Genomic DNA, 20,300 nt, shown 5'->3' with positions numbered 1-20,300 from the left:
AAAGTCAAAGATAGGGACACAATTCCAAGGTGTTTCTGGGTTTTAAGTCATAGACTGATCCTCCTACAGTCAACAGGCTGCAGTCTGCAGCATGTCGTGCAGCAAATAGTCTGCAAATAAACTGTTACTGAAGTCAAAAGTATATTAACGTGCAAAGCATAAGCAAGTCTTCAATTGTGATCAAAATGCATGTAATAGCATTAGACGATAACTGATGAACAATCAAAATATTGACCATTGTTTATTTTGTCTACTCTCTCTCTCTGGGTTTGTGAGTGTGTGTGAGCGAGCAAGAGAGACAGAGAGAGAGAGAGAGAGAGAGAGAGAGGCCTGTTTCTACTGATTCAGACCACACTGTGTCTTGTAGCAGAATCTCATTTATCTGATTTCCTCTTTCCTCGTCATTGCTCTTGCCTCAAAATTCTTTGTTATTTTCACTTATGATTTTGCATCCGCTATGGTGCTACCACTGACTGGTAGTGACAGGGCTCATCCGTTTTCACAACTACTTCATTTGGGCTTCTGTGCCACATCATATACATCGAAACATATAAATTACTCAAGAAATGAACAATCAATCATGAATGAATTTCAAAAATGATGGTCAAACTAACTTACTAACTATTTCACAGGCAGAACCAACATTTATTATTTATTTATTCCTTGCCAAATTTTAATTTGGTTTAAATACATTTCAGTATCACTGAAACTACATTTAATACAGTTCAAAACATTTAACATAATAACAATAACAATAAGGATTATGCAGAATTCTTACAGTATCATTGTGTTCAACAAACCTTATAATACAGTACCATGAAGAACAGTACAAATTTTTTTTTGGCCTTAAAAACGAGAGCATTTAAAAGTACTGAAAGTGTGCAAGTGGTATTGGAAAGCATTCAATTGTGAATTTGCCAAGATAATAAAAAAATGTTGTTGGTTTGTATATTTTCCTTGTACATGTAATTGTATAAAGTGACAATTAAATTAAAAAGTAAATAACCAACGTAAATGTTTGATGAATTTAAATGTACAAGCTAAAGAAATTACAAGTAGTTTAAGAGTTAATTCTTTCTCACTTTCATTCACTGTGCATTCATAAATGGACCTATCTTATGCACTTTGATGATTCAACCACTTTCACTGTTTCACTGAATACCTTTAGCATCACTGATCTTCCTTTATTTTCCTTCAGTGTATTTTTGTTTTGGTCAAGGTTCAGCACAGACACTCAGTTAATTACAGTAACTAAAATAACTAGGCTGTGAGTGAAGCCACAGAGCGTGTGTTGCATATTTATGCCAAGTGTTTCAAATACATTACATCAACCATGCGTTCATCACACTGAGCAACAAAAAAGTAAACAAACATGCTCGATGGCTGCCTTCTTCAGGATACAGATGGACTGCTATTAATCTTTCTTTCTTGACAGGTGACAGTGATTGAAGTCTGAAGTTGAAATACAAGGAATCAGAGCTTGTGAGGATAGATGGCAGGTAGGGTACAGGTATATCCAGTTGGCGGGTTTAACAGAGAAATGGGGTAGGGATATGGGTAAACGGCAGGCCCAAGGAGAGCAGGATGAGCTGGACCCACTGGCACATGAGGATATATGAGCTGTGAGTGAGGTAGTCTCATTCTGCTGGGGAGAAATGACGGGTGCAACGGAGGCTGGTGTCGAGAGTCTCTCCCTGATTTGTCGTAGCTTGACAGGATGCACACCGGCAGGGTGGTGGATGAATGGGACAAACTCTGCTGAGCAGGAGGAGCTTTCTGTAACATTGTCCTGGATTTGTCCCTCTTGTCCGTCTGATACATCCACAAAGGCACGTTGTTCAGCTTCTTTGCGCAGGGCAAAGAATCGTCCTGTTGAACCACCCTGCCCTGGAAGCTTTTGTAGTTTGGCCGAACGGGATTGGGACGCAGAAGTTGCACAGATTTTGGAATAACTTTGGTAAAACTAGAGGTAGATGTTGGAGCCCAGTCAGGTTTCTCAGTGAATGGATAGTTTAAATATTTGCTACTCGCTTTGTGGGTTAGCTTCCAGATAGAGTCTTTACTTTGGCTTTTTAACGAGTCAGGTATTAGTGACTGGGAGCTGATGCGAGAAACATCTTTATTCTGTCCTGCATGGTCTTTGGGTGTCTGACTACAGCTCACAGGCTTTCTATCCTCACTACAGCTGGATGCACTTTTGACAGTGTTAGAACAGTTATGGGGCAGCTCAGAGGCTAATGGGGGTTTATCTTCATTTCCTGCTGAACCGTCCTCTGATGAAATGGATGAAGAAGAGGGGCTGCGGGAAGAGGCGGAAGATAAAGGAAGCGGGGAGCCGTCAGAGGAGTTGCAATTCCGAGTGGAAGAAGCCCGAGCTGGAGACTGGGGGCAGTGGATGACGGAGGGCCTTTCTTTATCCTCACTCTGTGGACTGAGAGGCAAGTTAAGGCTAGCCTGAGCCATTCTCTTCTTTTTCTCTAGAGGAGAGATGACCTCCCCAGCAGCGGATGGGATATGAGCAGTCCAGGAGCTGGATGTGGCTACCGGGAGAAGGTGGGCAAAGACAGAAGGGCAAAGATCAGTGGGGACTCTGGTTGGCTGCGAGCAGTCTTGATGGTGTCTGTCAGAAGTAGAAGTCCAGAGAGCAGAGTGAGTATGCATAACCACTTCACTTTGGCAGGAAGCATCTGGACTCCTCTGGGTGAGTACCTGGAAAATCAATAGACCTTTTAAAATGCAATATGTGTACTGGAGCAGAAACAAACAGGTTTTCTTTTGGTTTTAGTTTGTCGTTCAAGATATAATGTGTTACCTCAGAATCCAGCTCTCTTTCCGACGGAGTCCTTTTCCTCTTCACCTCAGCCTTGTTGACCTTGCCATCCAGATTTCTCTTATAGGGCTTGCGTGGTTTGCTTGGAGGCAGAGGTTTGTCCTCCTCTCCTTTGATGTGTCTCTCATAGGGCAGCACAAGTCTAAAGAATTACATATCTGATGAGGAATCAGCTGATGTTGTGATTGAATTGACAGGTTTGTTACAAACACAACTATCCTCACCTCTCGTAGTGTCTGCGAGTGCAAGTAGCAGCGCTGGTGCTGCCTGGACTTCCTCCCAGCTCATCATAAACTTTCTTCCAATAACGCCGTGCCGTCACCTGATGGTCAACACAATGTGGACATTTTTTAACAGGGGTCAATAACCGTTTTTTTCTTTTTGTAAGTGTGATATAAGTGTGACGGATGTTTGGAAGAATTAAAGCAACCATCACACCAAGAGCCAAGTGATGCACAAAACAAGAACTATGTAAAGAAATTTATCAACCAATGCTGCGACTTTCTATCCAACCAATTTTACTCTTCTATTTTATACTTACTGATATTTTTGATAAATTCATTCAAAATGTAATGTTGCAAGACACCATGTGTGTGCTTTGAATACCACCGTGTGGCCGCATGGCTAATAGTAACTGTAACTGTGTTTGTTATACTCTGGAGCTGCCTTACCTTGCCTGTAAACAAGAGTTTATCTTTCTGACAACCAATCACTGTCATTTCAGTTCTTCTGGTTTCACCAGCTGCTGGGTTCCTTCTAATTTTAAAACTGTTTTTAAGGAAGGGTGGTGGCTGCTTACCCTTTAAATGCCATGTCTGCTATTTTCAGTACTGAAAGAACTTTCAATTTTAAATTTATGCCAATGTGGGTGTCTTATATTATATTGTTTACACTCTGGGACCCAATGATGGAAGTGGTAGGGGTCAAGTGTGTTTCGAGGCCCTGCCGGGCTCTAGTGCAATTTCAATATGAGTTGCACTCTCGTAACTTGTCCCAGAGTGTGACTTCAAAGACAGCACTGCATGGGTGGTGATACATTTGAGAGCTCAGTAACCTAAATGTCCTGTGTGGTAGAAACCACCACATTACAGCACCTCACCTATAGCTTATTTTCCACTCTGCACCAGTAAACACTCTCTTTTCAACCAGTCAAAAGAAAGTGAACAACAGTCGAATAAAGAACTAAGGTACTCACTGAATCATATCCCCCGAGTTTCTCAACGGCCTTGTAGATCTTCCAAAGATTAACTGGCAGTGGAAAAAGACGCACACGAGAGCCTATTATTTTCAACCAAATTCCACACGAATGTTCATGTTCACGCAACAGCAAACACAGCGCCAATGGACTTAAACTCACTCTGCTTGAAGCCGAGGTGTGGGATCCTTTCTATGGGTGTACCCTTGTCTTTCATAAAAGAGTGCAGACTTGATATGAATGCCTTCTCTTCCATCTGCACTAGATTGGGTCTCGGTTCTTCCTCACATTCAGTCGTAGAGTCGTGAATCTCAATAACACAGGGAGAGGCCTGACATGGCACAGAGAGAAAACATGCATCAGTGTGTGCTTCAAATCAGAGTCACGCGGCTCTCGTCAATGTGACATGGTCAGGTGCACTGATAGTAAAGCTGTTTTGCAGTTGAAGGTATTATCATAGATGGGAAAGAGACACAGAGTCATCTCATGGGACACAAATGTTGAAATGAAACATCAAAATCTGAGTAGGGTTTTACCGCTACTTTCAATAGATAACCACTACACATCCTGTCTGGAGAGAAAGCAGCAGACTTGTGGGGTTTTTGGTCTAGAGTTGTCAGTCACTGGTATCACAAATGTCACTTTGAAAAACAAACATAAGCCTAAAGATGTCATTTATACATAAAATGTCATAATCAATAAGTACATGTTCAAGTAGTGACTGATGAGAAGTCGAGTATTGAGTAAAGACACTGCTTTGTAATAGCCAAAGAAATGCGGTTGCATGTTTGCTGTATTCGACGTACAAGCTGGATATTTGTCAGTAACTTTCAAAAGAGTTTTAAAATACTAAGAAAGAAGTATCAAGTGTTGCCACCCAGACTACTCAGAACTCCTGTATGAGAAATTGACAATGTCACTATTTGTGGTTTGTAAGAAAGGAGAAATGAAACAGTGAAGACATGCAGAATTAAAATCATCAGTTAGAAAGATTTCGAGAAGCAAAGTATATAACAGCCGAGACATGACAAGAGAAACAGCTTATGACCCTTTTTCTAAACGCAATGATATTCTATTATTACCACTTAAGACTTCAATTTACAAAGCTGCTACAAGGTCAAGGTTTTTATGTGGACAACATGGAGTAAATAAACAGTTGTGAGCTTTTTACAGTAACAACAGTACAGTTCTGCTCAAAGTGAAAGCTGCTGATACAGTCACTTCTCTTATTTCAGATAAAATGAAGCTTGCAGCCGTTCACACCAGATACACACTCACTGGCCACTTTATTAGGTACACCTGTACAATCTAATACGATCCAAATACAGCAGCTCCGCCATGAATTCTACTTTTACAGTGTTATCGTTTCATTTTTATATACGTATTGTCGAAACTCTCAGAAAGGTAATAATAATACTACATGGTTATTATTGAGGCCACAGTGGGTGGTGGAGTCGTGCCGGAGCGCATCATATTAGAAGGTTAGGGGGCCAAAACATTAGGAACACCTCCTAGATATACCTAACAAAGCGACTAGTGACTGTATAAATGTGAAATCTCACTTCTTGCTGTGTTGATGAATTTCAGTAGATTCAGATTGTTTGGCAAATGACACCACAGTGTACGATGTCAATATTTAACTTTGAATCACCATATGTAGAAACTGCAGTATTTCTGTGGCAGTCATTGTACAACAAAACAGCTCAAGGTGGTTTCATATTGAATCAAGTTCCTCTATGTGGTTCCTGGTTCCGAGAAGTAGGCCTCTTGCGTGAGTAATAGTGAAGGTGCAGGCCTCTAACCAATATAGCCCCCGACTGAGTCACAGCTCCACGTCGCTGTTCCCAGCTAACAGCCGACACGTCTGACTTTCCACTGTTATTCTGTGTCCCCCGAGAGAACACCTCGGTGATAGATGTTATAGTTGTGCTTTTTTTTTTTAAAAAAAAAGGGATGTGTGAAAAGCATATTTCCCAAAGCTCATTTGAATTTCCTGTACTTTCAGGACAACAATGAGCTAATAAACGTGCTAAGTTCTATTTGCATCTGCAGCTATGTGAAGGTACAATCGGCGTCAGGTGATGACATTAAAAATTGCAAACTTTTCTTGGGTTCTTGCGTCAAATTCGCTGGTACTCATGACAGGCTCATTTACTTTCAGCTACTGATTCATATTCACCCGATTCACAAAACTTTCAGGTTTATGCATCAATGGTTGCCTACAGGAAACGTCTGCACTCTAAGCCACTTACTGTAGCCCCTTCGCTGCAGATCTCACACTACACCAGAGAACAAATATCATTGTGAAACATTCAGTTGATTTCCACTAGATGAAATTTTTTGGAAAACCGTGTGGGTGATGTTGATGTCAATGTGTTTATATATGACTCTCACAATGATTGTCAGTGGCGTGCTGGATTGATGCTATCAACAGGCCAGAAGTCTACCACAGAAACCACCAGGCTTTCAACTAACATCACCCTTGGAAATTTGACGAACTAATTTGTGTTTCTCATATTGAACCTCTCATTTCAGTTACCAGAATAGCGTCTGTGAGGACCTTCTGCAGTTTCTGTATGTGCAATGAAATATTGTGGTGTGTGAGATGTGCGTGTGTTTTCGTAGCCCTCTCAGAATACGATGCAGAATCACTTATTCCTTGTTACTCATTTCACAATCAGCCATCAAGATGAAACAACTGTACACACACAATCAGCACTTCAAAAATTCGCCACTATCTCAAATTCACTAAAAAAGGGAAATGAAAACAGTGCATAACTCATTGTGAGTAGTCATGTCTGTAGTCACTGATTAACTGTAACTGATGGAAATTGCCCAGCTTGCTGCCAGAAGGCCAACTGACATTTTATCAGCAGTGACTGTGGTTAGTACCTGATTCACTGTCCCCTTGTCTTCGTCACTGGCTGTTGCTTGTTGAGACGAGTCGCTCTGGTCCTCTTGAGCTTCAAACATACACATTGCAGAGGCAATTTGTCAATTAACATTCACCACCTGATTACAAGATGAAACCCACAATATAAAACTCATTTACTGTACATGCACGTATGTGAAAACTGGAGTTCAGAGAACCGCAGTGAAGAAACCGTCTAGTTCTCTATCACCAGAAAAATGTTGCAATGCAAAATCCAAAAAGATCACAACACACAGCGTCGTTCATAAAAACTTTAAATGTGATCACAATGGCAGGTGGGCCAGATCTAATTTACATGGTGGTCAGATGATCCAGTGCAAAATATAGAAATCTGTAGAACATATTGTCAACGGAGTCTGATATAAAACCACAGGTTGCAAAACCACTTCCTGCTCATGAACATAACCGCTTGTATTCTGCACTGTATGATATTGTAACACAAGAACTACTGTTTGTATCAGGCACTGGGGAAACACAATAAAATATAATAATATAAGAATTGATAAATTAAAGTGCACAATATTATTCCCTGTATTTAGGCGAGCATGAGGAAGCCTCGATGCTGTTGTGTGTATATAAATAATGTAATATCAATTGTAATTCATCTAATGAATATTTATAATAATGTTTTAACTTAATACAATAATATATAATATAACTTAATGTATTTTAAGCTTTTCTTCTTTCTTTCTTCTTTCGGTTTAAATTTCTTTCTTCTTTTTGTGCATGTCTTCATCTTATAGTATAAAAGTATAAAAGATCAATATTAAAAATCATCGAGTCTAAAAAGGCCTGAGAATAAAATGTGTTTCTGAGAATGAAATTTTTCACCAACTGCCACCTCAATACCTTGTAGCCCTCCACCCGCAGTGATATCATTTGTGTGCAAAACCAATATAGTTCTCTTTTGAGATCACTTATTTCCTGTGCTGCGGCTTGAACCTCTAATTCTGCTTTCAGTAGCCTTTAACTTCTGCATTTCATCACATGAAGAATTATGTTTGATATATTGTTTCAAACATGTACTGCTGCTGTGTATGGGTGTGTAACGTGTTACAAAACGCATTAACGCTGGTGTTTCAGAACCGGATTTTCATCAAGTCCAAATATTTGTTGATGATTGTTTTGTAATCTGGACGCACAGATTCAGGCACAATTCCTGAAGCGTTTTAAGTTTTCAGACTCAGAAGAGTTTGTTACTTTCATAAATTAATGTCAGGTACATTTATATGTGTTTACAACAGCAGGCTGAAGGAGACAGTTTCCATACATTTCATAAAACAATTGTTAAAATTTGTCAAGTTCAGTCTAATGTAACAAAACCCACACAGTATTTAGCTGTTGCGGCACATTCAATAGTAAACATTAGATATATACTGTGGCAAGTAGTTGTGATAAAGATAAAAATAATTCTCACCCATTTCCAGAAGTTGTCCTCTAGTCTCTGACTTGACTGTGTTTTGTGACAGTAATTCATGCGTTGCCCTCTTCAACATCACACCTCGAAATAGGAAGGTGTCCCACAAGGCAGTTTCATTGGTCGACCGAGGGCTCTGCTGCAAATGAGTCTGGGAAACTGAGTTTTCGTTCTCAGAAAGCCTCTTCTCTCTGTTTCATCTCCTGATCTGATTTTCATGCACACACAAAAACCACCAGCTGTGTCTAAATGGTTCCTTTTTACAGATGTTTATTATTATTTTACTTCTGGGAAATATTAAACACTTACACTCTCATGTTCACAGTGTACACAGAGACACATGTCACTTTACTGTCAGCTCCGTTTGTGGACATGTTTCCACAAACCATTGTGTTCAGTACATACGAAAACAGAATTCGTGGGATATAACTAAGATCTTATCAAATTGATTTAATCCACGCAGTTTCCATGTTATTAACTAATAAAATGAAGATAAAACATGAGGAAAGTGAAGAAAGATAATGATCCCTAGGGATAAAGATAAGTACAAGCTTATATATATATATATATATATATATGTTTTTAGAGGGACAGAATAAAATCAAACCGAATCAACTTCAGTTTGCACGGTGGATTTGAAAAGAACTGCGCAACCATATTCAGAATAAAGAGTCTAAACATAGGAATAGCATTTCCCAGACATTATTAAAACACATTCTAGGAATTTATTTCAAATAAAGGAAGCAAGATTGCACCATTCAACTGTTACTCACTGCTTGAGTCAACTGTCAGGAAAATCTTTGAGCTGGATACTTCCAGACTGATGCACTACGCTGTACATGTCCATATGGAGTGGTGGTATTTTTTATGTGCTGCACTGTGTGTTGCTTTTACTACGTTTCCTGCAGTAAAAATTGATGTTCTAAGAACTATAAGAAGAAGCAATAAATGCCACAATGAGTTAACACTTTGAAAGCATCACACTTCCCTTATTTATAATGGGTAACACAGCAAGAAGAGCTTATTTAAACAGAGCAAAAATAAGATTAATGTTGGAGTACAAGTACTGGTTATTATATGAAAAGCATTTTTGATACTGTAGGTATAAATACATGCGTACAAATACATTTTAATTGATTTGAATGGAGTTTATTTGTAATTCTGCTCTTTAGCAACCATAAAAATAGTTTTTCTTTAGAAACTAAATTAACTAAATGAAAACCCTGAGCTGAATTTAAGGTGTGTTCACCTAAAATGAGCAGACCAAATCACTGCATATGTGTTTTGGCATTGTTTGGCGCAGAGCGCTTTAAACAGGAGTCGCACATACATGTAGATTTGACTCACTGAAGCTAAGGGCTGAGTAAATGCATTCCCTAACCGCTCACACCGTCAGGTAGAAGAAAGTGTTGAGAAAACTGTAGCGATTTTAGGACCTCGACATTTTAAGGAAGAGGTGAAGCACGACTTCTTTAAACTGGTTTCTACAGGCCATTACCCTAAATACATAGGCTAAAAATAAGAAGTCAGGACAATGCAGAAGCTGCTTCTTTTTCCACTAGAGATGAGTGGAAAGCGGGCTAAAAACGGTCAACTATTTCTCTTCCACCAGAGATGAGTCAAAGGTGACTGTGTTCAGATTTCATGTTCCTCAAGGCCGCATGCCAGAGATTTCAGAGGGCATCAGTTCATTCATTATTGCATCAGAGAAGTCAGCAGACGTGGCACTTTAAACCCATCTCCACTGTTAAAACTTAAAAAGTGCGTTTCCCTCCATTTTAATTTGACCGTCCCACACGAGACAGTGAAGCACCACAGATCTCGTGACAAAAAACACACACAGGTGATAAAGCTTCTCGAACTATCCACGTTTCCTCCTCGTGTTTTTGATCTGTTTGAAAGGGGGATGCCCTATTCCTCCATCTGGTGCGGATAGAGTATGACATTTCAAAAAGATTAACATTTAAATGTCAAAATAACCAAATATCTACACAGTGTCCAAATCTCATAGGGATTTTTTTTTTTTTTCTTGTTTGATAAAAACAAAATACAAAACAAGTTTTAGTTTTAGTTTAGCTTCTTGAGAAATTGAAATTGTGGAGAGAATCAGCGAAAATGGAAGAAATGCAATATTAAACTATTCATATTGACATACTGTAGCTCCATTATGAAAAGTGACTCAGACAGAATAAATATGCCAAAACAGATGTAAATGACAGATTTTAGATTAGATGGTTAGATATCTGAATCACCACCTAATTCTAGACACAATGAGACGTGATAAGAAAGAAATCCTTTATCTAATACAGAAATAAACAAAGCAAAGAACAGACGTGTGGTAAGATGTGAACGTCCATGACAATAAATTACTAGTTTATGTTTTCCATTCCATTTAATTGAGATATGTTTTTGTAAAGCTGTTGTGAGTTATTCTCTGCAGCCAACAACAAATGTGACGATGAGCAAAAACATGGGTGGTTGAGACTGAGAAAATCCCCAGCTATTCATCTCAGACTTTCACTGACATAAACATATGAGGTTGAGGTGAGGGCAACGCTGTGTAAATGAGAACGGGTGGAGAAAATATTGTGAATCCAACACAGAAAGGGTTTCCTGTCTGAAGTGAGTCACTATCCTGGGAACGACGAACAAATGTCTAAGTGGCACAGAAGATTCCAGCTATGGTGAGAAAGTGTCATAAAATTTTACAGAACAAGGTGGTTCTGGAATAAATGGGCTTAAATGTCCGTCCTGTACTTTTAGGGTTAAAAGTAAACACGCAGCTTCCCACCATTAAAAGCAGACGTGAACAAAAACTTTAATAGTGGGAGGTCATATTTCTATTTTCATAGTTTCTACATGATGTAGGTGTAAGACACAAAATATCCTGAAACGAAATCCAGAGAAGAGGCTGATTCATTTCATGAAAAGCTAATATTAACGCTGAATTTGAACATGATTTCAGTTCAATTTCAGAACAGGCTGGGACTACTACTGACATAGCAGGACTGTAATGAAATAACTGAACAGACAACAAAGTCTACCAACGTCTGAGCTTCAGTTTGTTCTTCAGCGATATTCAGTTGGGTTAGTTTAAACTTATGCCTAAAACATAAAGAAAACCACCTGCCTCACTGACATAAGGATATGGAATTTATACATCCACCCATCAGTCACATTAACACCACCTGCTGGTTTTAATGTGGACACGGTTCAGCATGGCCAGTCCGACTGGTGTGCAGCTACACAGCCCCACACACAGCAAGCTGTGATGCACTGTACGTTGTGGCACCTGTCCACCACAACTGGCAAAAAATATTTCCCACACTTTCCCAACATCGCCAGCTGCTGAGTGCATAAACACATGTGAGTCAGTAGGCACCCACTGGTTCTACGTTATTGGGACAGTACCCCATTAAAACCTGTGAACAGCACCAACAACAACGGTGAAGCCAGTATATATAGCAGACACAGGTTTTCATCTTCTTGAAAATCCAGTTAGTAATTTTAAATTACTAACTGGAAAATGAAATAAATAAAGTCAATAATTTGTCAGGTGCGTCGTTTCTCATTCATTCTCACACAATGATTTAACTGAAGGATGTGGGAGAAGTAAAATCTGATTTTTCGTGTGAAAATGAAACCTATGCATTAGAGGTGAATTCCCCAGCTGTTGCCTCATTCCAGGAAACTGATTGTAGAGCACATACTGAATCTGTGTATACGTTTGAGTTCCTGTTAGACCTCTGAAAATCCCTGAAGCTTTTCTGTTATTTCAAGCTAAATCTAAACCGTATGCAGCTGGTGCTATGCTGTGTTCAACCAGTGAAGATATGACAACACCGCCGTGTTTATTCATTTTATTATGAAGAATGTCATTACAATACAATAGATTCTGGAAACACAAACGTGATTAATACAATGCATATGTGACGCCCCTTTCTATTCACAGTCAATTCGTTTTTGCTCATGTCCACTGGCCTCAATCATTTGAAATGCAAAAAATTTGTTCCAAGATAAAATCAGTGATTGCTGTGAATTAAAATGTCCCCGAGCACTTTGCACAGAGTGTCACTGCAATCTTTTCTGCTCCATATGGCATCATTACAGTATGTCACTATATGCACTCAATCAACTTTAGATGAGCAAGAATTGCTGACTTATGTTTTCTGCTCTTCAGCTTGTCCCTGAAAACATAAATATGTTGAAATGATTTGGTTCATATGAGGAAGGACTTGAAATGAAAACAGATATATGTTCACAGTTAAAGGGAACTTAACCATTTTATGTACTCCCCACTAAATTCAGCCACAGCAAACACAATCTGTTTTTTTGTTTTGTTTTGTTTTGTAAATATTCACTTTAATCACAGTCGGATCAGTACTAAAAAGTTGTTTGAAATGCACACAGGCATAAGTTTGATCACGTAAAAAAAAAAGTAAACTTCAGTCTGCTGGTAAACAAAGGCAAAAACAAGGCAAAACGATTATACTGTAGCTGGTACCGCCATCTTAGATTTTTTTTTCCTGAAATGTACAGGAGCATTTGCTACACGTAACCACAAAATTATACCTGAAATAGAACTCAAGCCACTTTTTAGGGAACGTGAACTAGAAGTGCTGTTAATGTTAACAAAGGCTGATACTGTACTGCATCACATTTATAGGTAAAGACACTTATCTTGGGCTGGGGTCAGGATTTCGCTCAGCTAATGGGACTTCACAAATCCATGAACTATCCCTAACCGTCAACTGCTTACAACTTTAACAATTTAATGGAACTGCTTTCTTGAAAAGAGGAGATTTCAAAAGCTTCTGGCCCGTGATAACCACCCGGTCATTGGTCCATGATGTGGAGCCTCATTCGCTCTGTTTCAGCCTGATCACTTGTGAGAGGACTCTGTGTGTTGTTCTACTGCTGAGGTCCTCTTGGGCTGACAGTGTGATGATCTGTGGGGGTGAGGGGTGGGGCGATTACGCGGGGCTAGATCATCTCCACGTAATTGGCCGGGAACATTCCAAAATGGCCATCTGGGCTAAAACCTCGCCACCAGCCCTCGTCTATCATCTCAATACCAGTGATGATATCGTCTGGGTCGAAGGAGATCTCTGTATCATCAGCTGAAAGAGAAGGAGGGCAGCGTGCCATCAATATCAGCAGTAACTGAATAATATACACTGTTAATGTTAAACACAACAATTTCCTCAACACCTAATGTGTGAGAAGGTGATCTCCTGTATTATCAACGAAAATTAATGAGAAACATAACCGTCACACTAGGGTATAGGATTTAAATCAAAGTGGAGCTGATATACACAGTTAAAGCAGATGGAGCAATAACGCAACTGACAATGGCTGAAACACAGAGGTGTAGGTAAAGGTTGGGAATGGTAAACTACAGGGGTGTGTGGACTATTTGGAAAAACTCACCAGCCTGGTAGTCATATAGGGCTCTGGCACAGTTGCCTCTATCTGATGTCTCCTCAGTGGTCACCTCATAGGAACTATTATCCTCCACCTGGGAGCAAATGAAGGTTGAGTTCTGCATCAGAATTAAATTGTACGATGAAAACATTGTCCTGGTAAAGGTAGGTAAACAAACACCTGAACGGGCTCCTCATGAGTTGTCTCCTCAACATACGAGTTGGCAGCTGGTGTGTCCTCTGAAAAAAAGAGAGTATGTCAGTATGATGTGTCCCAGCTGAGGCGCCCATCTACCAGCAGGTGGAGGCAGCAGCCTTCTGTGGCAGTACAGTCTGACCAGAGCAAATACTGTGTTGTTGTAAAAACATTAATTTTAAGAAGCAGATGGGAGGGTTGGGAGGCTGAGGTTGTATGAAATGGGTCCCACCTTTGCACTGCTCCTGGGGGGCTGCCTCCTGCTCATCATACTCACACCTGGACTGTCCATCACCCACATCAGGCTCTTATCACCCAAAACACAAGCACAGACATGCAAAGTACACACAGGAACACATTCACCACAAAGACTGAAAACCACCACCAGTCCCAGACATAAGAGCATTCTTGGCACGTTGTGCTTGAGCAGTAAAAAAACAGCAATGAAGAAGTTTTTTGCAAAAACAAAAAGCTGAAAATACAGAGTGAGTGGAAACATGGCACATGATGACTACCCATGATTATGAGGAATATGAAGATGACGGCACACAGAAACAACAGTGAGAAGCATGATACTGATTAAGTATGAGAGTGTTGCCAAGTATGTTGTGTAAAGACTGCACGTGTGTGTGTGTGTGTGTGTGTGTAAGCTCACACCTGTGGCACGGACAGGAGATGCAGAGCCTGCTGGCACAGGAGACGCTTGGCGCTGAGGTGAGCTGGCTCGCTCAGATTCATACACTTGCTTAGACAGAAAAGGGCTTTGCAGGCGCCCTGAGCCGAGACACACATGGAACCCCCAAAAACATGCACAAAAACATGAAGGGAGAGAGAAAAACAACAAAGAGCAGACAGGCTGAGCAGAAGAAGAGAGGACAACATGATGGAAACATAGTGTTAAGTATGACTATGAGACACTCTGATGAAGAGACTGAAGGAAAAGTATGGTGCTAGGATACAGCAGCCTCCTCTAGAAGAGCCACCAGCTTGTACCTACCACCTCCCACTACCTAAGAGAAGCTAAGAGCAAGTTGCAGTAATGCAGGAGGGGCTGTGACATGTAAAGCAAACAGATCTATATGAAAAAGTGACTGTTTATGCTGGGCTGATACCTGGCTGGGGGCTAGCAGGGGCAGCATGGGGGACATCTGAGTCACTGGGAGTTATTCCCCTCTCTCTCTGCTTGAACATCTCCCTGGGATTCACAGCACGCTGGGAAATGAGAGAGGCTGCCTCCTAGGAAGCAGAAAACAAACTGTATGTAAGGCAAGTGTTGGTGAAAAACTAGGGTTTCTATAAGTTTATTACGGAAAGATGTCATTTAGAAGACAAAAGACTGGAAAACAAGTGTTACACGTTGAGCTTCAAAAGGTTCACGTTTGATCAGAAAGAGGCAAGGCTTGTCGTGGCATAGGGCAGAAAAAGAAAAGCAGTTAGGCCAGAAGTGAGATTGCTTTCAGGGAGGGGGACTCACGTTGGCCTTCTCCACAGATTCACCTCTGCTCACTGCTTTCCTCTGGGCTGTCTGCTCCTCCTCCTGCTCCTCCTAATGATTGGTTGATATCAATGTTTGCACTGCTGAGATTGGCTAACATCTGACCTTGTGTTTGCAAGATATGTGTGCTACCAAAGACTATTTAACTTATTTATCATAAAACAAACAAACCAAAAAAAAAAAAAACGTTCATTCTCATGTCGCCGTCTGTTTTTATGTCTCTTCCAGCTTTATTACGTGATCTTGTCAGATAATGGCACAATGAGGGACTCACCCTGCTATGTTTCTCCTGCTCTCTACTCCCAGCGTCCTGTTGCTGTTGGTACTTCCTAATAAAGAAAAAGACAAACCTTTTAGAAAACAGGTGACATTTAATTTCACCCTTTCAATATTGTTACTGTAGACCAGTTTTTACCAGTCTGCGTTTTCCATCAAGTTGCTACCTACTTCTGTTGCTCAATTTGAGAGGCCCTCTCCTTGTCCCTTTTGTCCCTCAGTGCTGCCTCCTTGGTCTCTCTGTCTCTCCTTTCTCTCTCCAGCTTCTGCCGCTCCTCCTCTGCCTTGCGTCGTTCCTCCTGCCGACGTTTCTCCTCTTCTTTCTAAAATGGCGGTGTGTGACAGAAACTTCAAACTTCTGCAATATTTCAATGTTCTTTCAACGTCAGTGAGTCAACGATTCAATCACATAAAAATACAATTGAAGGGAGTGTTTTTTAGAGACAGTTGCAGATATTAAGTGGACCTCAGCATTAGCTGCATGCTAGCTCAGGAGCCTACCTCTGCCTGTGCCCAGAAGTTGTCTTTGTTGGTCTTTTTGATTTCAGACATAGCATTTGTCTTCTGGTATACTGATCCCTACAGGAAGGAAGAGACTATTAAAGCTTATTGTACAAACATACAAACAAACAAACAAACAACACACTTTTACATAATAAAAAAATTACACTGGTGCACAGATTTCAATGTCAGAAGTTTGGGGTTAGTCTGAATGTCATAACAAAGAAAAAAAAGTCTAGTCTAAGGAGCTTAGATAAGATCTAGCCCACTGCTTTCTCTCTTTCTCCAGTCAAAGACAAGCAAAGATTGGTGCATACCACAGGACCCTGAGGACCACTGTCCTGGAAGCGGCTGGAGCCTTCTTTGTGGAAGCTGTAGTTGGCTCCTGAGGCTTTGGCCACCTTTTGCATGATCACTTCAGGTTCCACATCTTCCTCAGCTCTTGCATTTACTGTGACATGGGCTCCCTGAAACCGCACAAAAAAAAAAAAAAAAAGGTCCTTTCAATACATAGGCAAGCAAGGAAAGGCCTATCTTTATATCGTTATCTTGATTCATGCCTGCACCACCCAGTAGCCTTTTTACATGCACAGCATAGGAATGACATTGAAATCAATCCAACAAAACCTACCGCATTATTTCAACATTGCCTGCAGCACAACATAAGCCACTCTTCTTGTTTTTCCCCCCTTAAGTGATATTTAAAGTCATCATTAACATACTATTTGGCTCACAAATGACTCCTCTGCAGACATACCTTAAGAAAATTAGCCATGGAGCTGACATGATTTGCACAGATTCCTTTCCTGGCATCGTTCACTCCTTCTCCAGTCTGAAACACAAATAATTGTTTAACGACGGCTTACTTCAAAAGAGGACAAACAAAGTTACAAAAGTTCAGTCCAGCACTAACCCAGTTGATGAGGACATATTTAGGCAGACCAGAATTTGGATCCTGGACCCGGCAGAAAGCATACATCACTTTTCCACTATTGAGTTCTTCAACCAACTCCTCCAGTCCCCCATCTGAAACACAAACATTGTGGAAAAGTAAAATGCCTACTGTGGTTTGTTGTGTAACTCTGGACATTTTTTCCTCTTGCAGAGGCAAGCAACCCTTTTGTCCTGATATTCCACTGCTGCAGCTGCTGACATTGGCATTCCTGCACACATTTGATAATATTATGTTGAGATCACGAAACTGCAATATAGTCTTGACAGTCTTACTCACCTCCTTTTTCTGCCAGGCGGATATCATTACTGTTTCCCTCATAGGTGAACAGGACCCTGTAGGTTACACCAGATAAAGGATTTGAAAATCAGACTAGCAGTAACACAGAGGAATGAGCTACAGATGGTTTGTAAACCAACCTACTTTAAAAACCTCTCAACATTAAGCTCTCTACTTAGAGGACTGATGTTACAGTGGAAGTAGGGTAGTGTAAATATACTAGTGTCACTGCACTTTTAAACCCATCCACATTAAGCCAGGTAAATCTGTAACAGCATGCTGTTTTGTTTTTTGAGCTTTTCCTCTCTGTCCAGACTTTGTATTGCTATACCTAACAATATGGCTATAGGAGGATTAATGCTAGGATTTAATAGCACACCCAGAAGATTTTGTCCGTTTTGCCATTTAGTTATGAGACACTGACATGATAAACACTTAGCATATACACTGATCAGCTACAACGTTAAAACTTACAGGAAAAATGGGTAGTGTAACGATTTGATTTGGTAAGGGTCAAATTGTTACGGCTAAACAACAAGGTCAGAGCATGGGGTACCAGGGGAGTTCCTGGTATGCAGTGATCAGTATCTAACAAGTGGCCTAAGTGGCCAACTGGTCAACTAGTGACATGGTCATACACACAGAAGAGTTTTCTTTTACATAATATGGACAGCAGGGCGTTGGTGGTTTGTTTATCTGGGGAGGAAAAGATGGCACGAGGACAAAGTCAAGACAGAGGGAGGCAGTGTGATGTTCTGGCAATGTTCAGGTGGTAAACCTTGGGTCCTGGCATTCAGATCAGTGCTACTATGTACTACCCAACTAAATAATGTGATACACCAAGTACATCCCTTGATGTCAACAGTATTTTCTAACAGTGTTCCCAAAGTGCTGCCACACGCAAAGCTTGCTCTGGAATGGTTTGAGGAACACTGAGGTCTCATTTTGAGGGATTTGCTGGAAAACACCTATCTTACAGGAGTTTAAATACATGATTCTGATGTCTCTGTGCTAGATACCAGAGGACACACTCAGGGGTCTCGTGGCGATGCCTCGTCTGAGGTCTTTTGGAGGTATGAAGTAGATCTACACAAGTCGTGGTTGACTGGTGTATTTGTCAAGTATTCATACCACTAGGGTCCTACACAATTAAATGTTTACCTGCGGTTTCAATTTAACCCTAAATAAAGAATTTACTTTTACAAAAGTAAATATACTACAGCACAAGCTCACTGTCTCTAGCAGGCCTATAATAGCATTAATTTCTAATCAGCACAGTGGATATAGCACATCCTCTCTAAAATAGGCAAGTGTCACTTCCTCACACTGAAATTAGTCAAAGTAAGACCACGTCTTGATTTCATCACTTGTGATCTTTTCACCTTTACTTTTCCTGCCAGACAACATCTACTAGAATAAGAGTAATTATTGGGTTGGTAGGTGGCTGGACAATAGCTAAAACTGAGTGAAGGTGATGGTGGAAAACATCCATAAGACAGACTGTGTGAACATGGAGCCAGCAGGACTCCCTGGACGATGATACACTAATTGAGGTCAACATTAAACACTGCAGTCGACCTCAACAGGTTTAATTTAAACTTTAATGCAAACTTGAGCTGCGGTCTAACACTAGGTACAGCGAAGAGGAAGTTCTTAGATTTGACTTTCTCATGTTACGTTAGTCATATTTAACTTCTGATAACTTTCCAGGAAGTGGGAGCGATAACGATAGCCAACAACTTATTCCTTCATTTTAATAACATACGAGCTTATCAGAAAAAAAAGACAACATACATACAAAATATGCAGGTTTAGGGCTCTGCTCGTTGGGTGGTTTGTGTAACTAGCTTAGTTATTTAACAATTAGCCTCGTTACCAGCTGCTCACTTAACGTTAGCGTCCATTAGCGTTAACTGTGACAAAGCTAAACACCCATGTCAACAGTGCTGACCACAGCTAGCTAACGTTGTCACATATTTATTAAGTATGAGGTCTGCTGGTATTAGTAAAGCACTAAGCTCACAGGTTACATGTATTTAACAGCTAACAGTAGGTTAACGTTAACTTCTTCTCACAGGAAGGATCTATGCTAACCAACACTGTAGCTAGCACGATTCATCCCAGCACAGTATTTAAAAACGCCTTTCCTTACCAGTTTGTGTTGGATTTCTCATCTACCACTTCTTTAAATGCAGCTGTTAGTGCAGGGCCATTTTTGCTGAGGTTTACTGCCATCGTTATGTTATATGCAGCTAGCCAGCTAGCTATCCGGGATGCGCCCTTCCTATTACTGGTGGCGATGATGCTGACTCTCACCGGAGCAGAACGCTAGTTTGGCTACTGGGGACGTATCAGCCAAGGTGTCCTGCATGTGGTGGCGTGGCACTCCGAAAGAGCGGGGCTAGTGAACAGTTTAAACATTATACACTAGGCAGTGCATAAACACAGTCCGGTCTGTGAATAACCATTGAGAAGAACCAAATTCCCATTTTAGGAAAGTGAGATAAAAGGGAAGATCGCTCCGTGCAAGGCTCATGTGTCCGCACCGCAAAGTCCTCGCAAGAGGGATTGGTGAATCAAACGCACCGTAGAGGAAAAGCTCAACGCCATGCATTTAATGCAAGTTTTGACAGATGACTCCTTTTATTGTATTTAACATTAGATGAAAACCAAAGTGTCCTGTAGTTTGTGTATTCAAAAGATCTTCTCAACACAAATGCGTTTTCTTTTGTTTAGAAAGAACTCCTAATTTTATTAGGACTACTATTGATTGTAATTTAATAGAGTTAATGTTGGGCTGGTTC

At 40.5% G+C, this 20,300-nt stretch overlaps 2 protein-coding genes across 4 annotated transcripts; both read right to left on the bottom strand.

Annotated features, from left to right (window-relative positions):
• Positions 1-624: 624 nt before the first annotated feature.
• arid5a (AT rich interactive domain 5A (MRF1-like)) lies at positions 625-12,884 on the bottom strand. Its single transcript, XM_026342974.1, has 8 exons — positions 12,879-12,884; positions 8,375-8,513; positions 6,918-6,988; positions 4,188-4,356; positions 4,026-4,078; positions 3,055-3,152; positions 2,813-2,972; positions 625-2,709 (listed from the first exon to the last, which is right to left on the bottom strand). Exons 1-8 carry the CDS (start codon positions 12,882-12,884, stop codon positions 1,474-1,476), a joined length of 1,932 nt encoding a protein of 643 aa, XP_026198759.1. The 3' UTR covers positions 625-1,473.
• On the bottom strand, positions 12,220-19,836 carry dbnlb (drebrin-like b). 3 transcript variants are annotated; one of them, XM_026343584.1, is made up of 15 exons: positions 19,649-19,836; positions 17,497-17,552; positions 17,179-17,291; positions 17,023-17,097; positions 16,583-16,732; positions 16,266-16,343; positions 15,936-16,087; positions 15,763-15,817; positions 15,468-15,539; positions 15,106-15,229; positions 14,651-14,767; positions 14,226-14,300; positions 13,979-14,037; positions 13,805-13,892; positions 12,220-13,494 (listed from the first exon to the last, which is right to left on the bottom strand). In XM_026343584.1, the coding sequence occupies exons 1-15, from the start codon at positions 19,729-19,731 to the stop codon at positions 13,358-13,360; spliced, it is 1,434 nt and encodes a 477-aa protein (XP_026199369.1). In that variant the 5' UTR covers positions 19,732-19,836; the 3' UTR covers positions 12,220-13,357. The 3 variants fall into 3 exon arrangements, with proteins under 3 accessions (XP_026199369.1, XP_026199371.1, XP_026199372.1); XM_026343586.1 differs by lacking the exon at positions 14,651-14,767 and having other exon boundaries at positions 19,649-19,835; XM_026343587.1 differs by lacking the exons at positions 14,226-14,300; positions 14,651-14,767 and having other exon boundaries at positions 19,649-19,835.
• Positions 19,837-20,300: the final 464 nt, after the last annotated feature.

Source organism: Anabas testudineus, chromosome 9, assembly GCF_900324465.2.
Source record: "Anabas testudineus chromosome 9, fAnaTes1.2, whole genome shotgun sequence".
NCBI classification, from domain to species: Eukaryota; Metazoa; Chordata; class Actinopteri; order Anabantiformes; family Anabantidae; genus Anabas; species Anabas testudineus.
This window is presented reverse-complemented; position numbering and strand designations above follow the sequence as displayed.

Bases quoted from the DNA above. Each gene is read 5' to 3' on its own strand.
- dbnlb (XM_026343584.1), bottom strand. From the start codon at position 19,731: ATGGCAGTAAACCTCAGCAAAAATGGCCCTGCACTAACAGCTGCATTT. The intron at 16,088-16,265 runs GTAGGCTCCTGA...CCGCCATTTTAG, and splicing joins ACTTCTGGGCACAGGCAGAG to AAAGAAGAGGAGAAACGTCG. The intron at 14,301-14,650 runs GTGTGAGCTTAC...TTGGGTGATAAG, and splicing joins ATCTCCTGTCCGTGCCACAG to AGCCTGATGTGGGTGATGGA.
- arid5a (XM_026342974.1), bottom strand. The intron at 4,079-4,187 runs GTGAGTTTAAGT...TTCCACTGCCAG, and splicing joins ACACCTCGGCTTCAAGCAGA to TTAATCTTTGGAAGATCTAC. The intron at 2,973-3,054 runs GTGAGGATAGTT...GTAATTCTTTAG, and splicing joins ACTCGCAGACACTACGAGAG to ACTTGTGCTGCCCTATGAGA.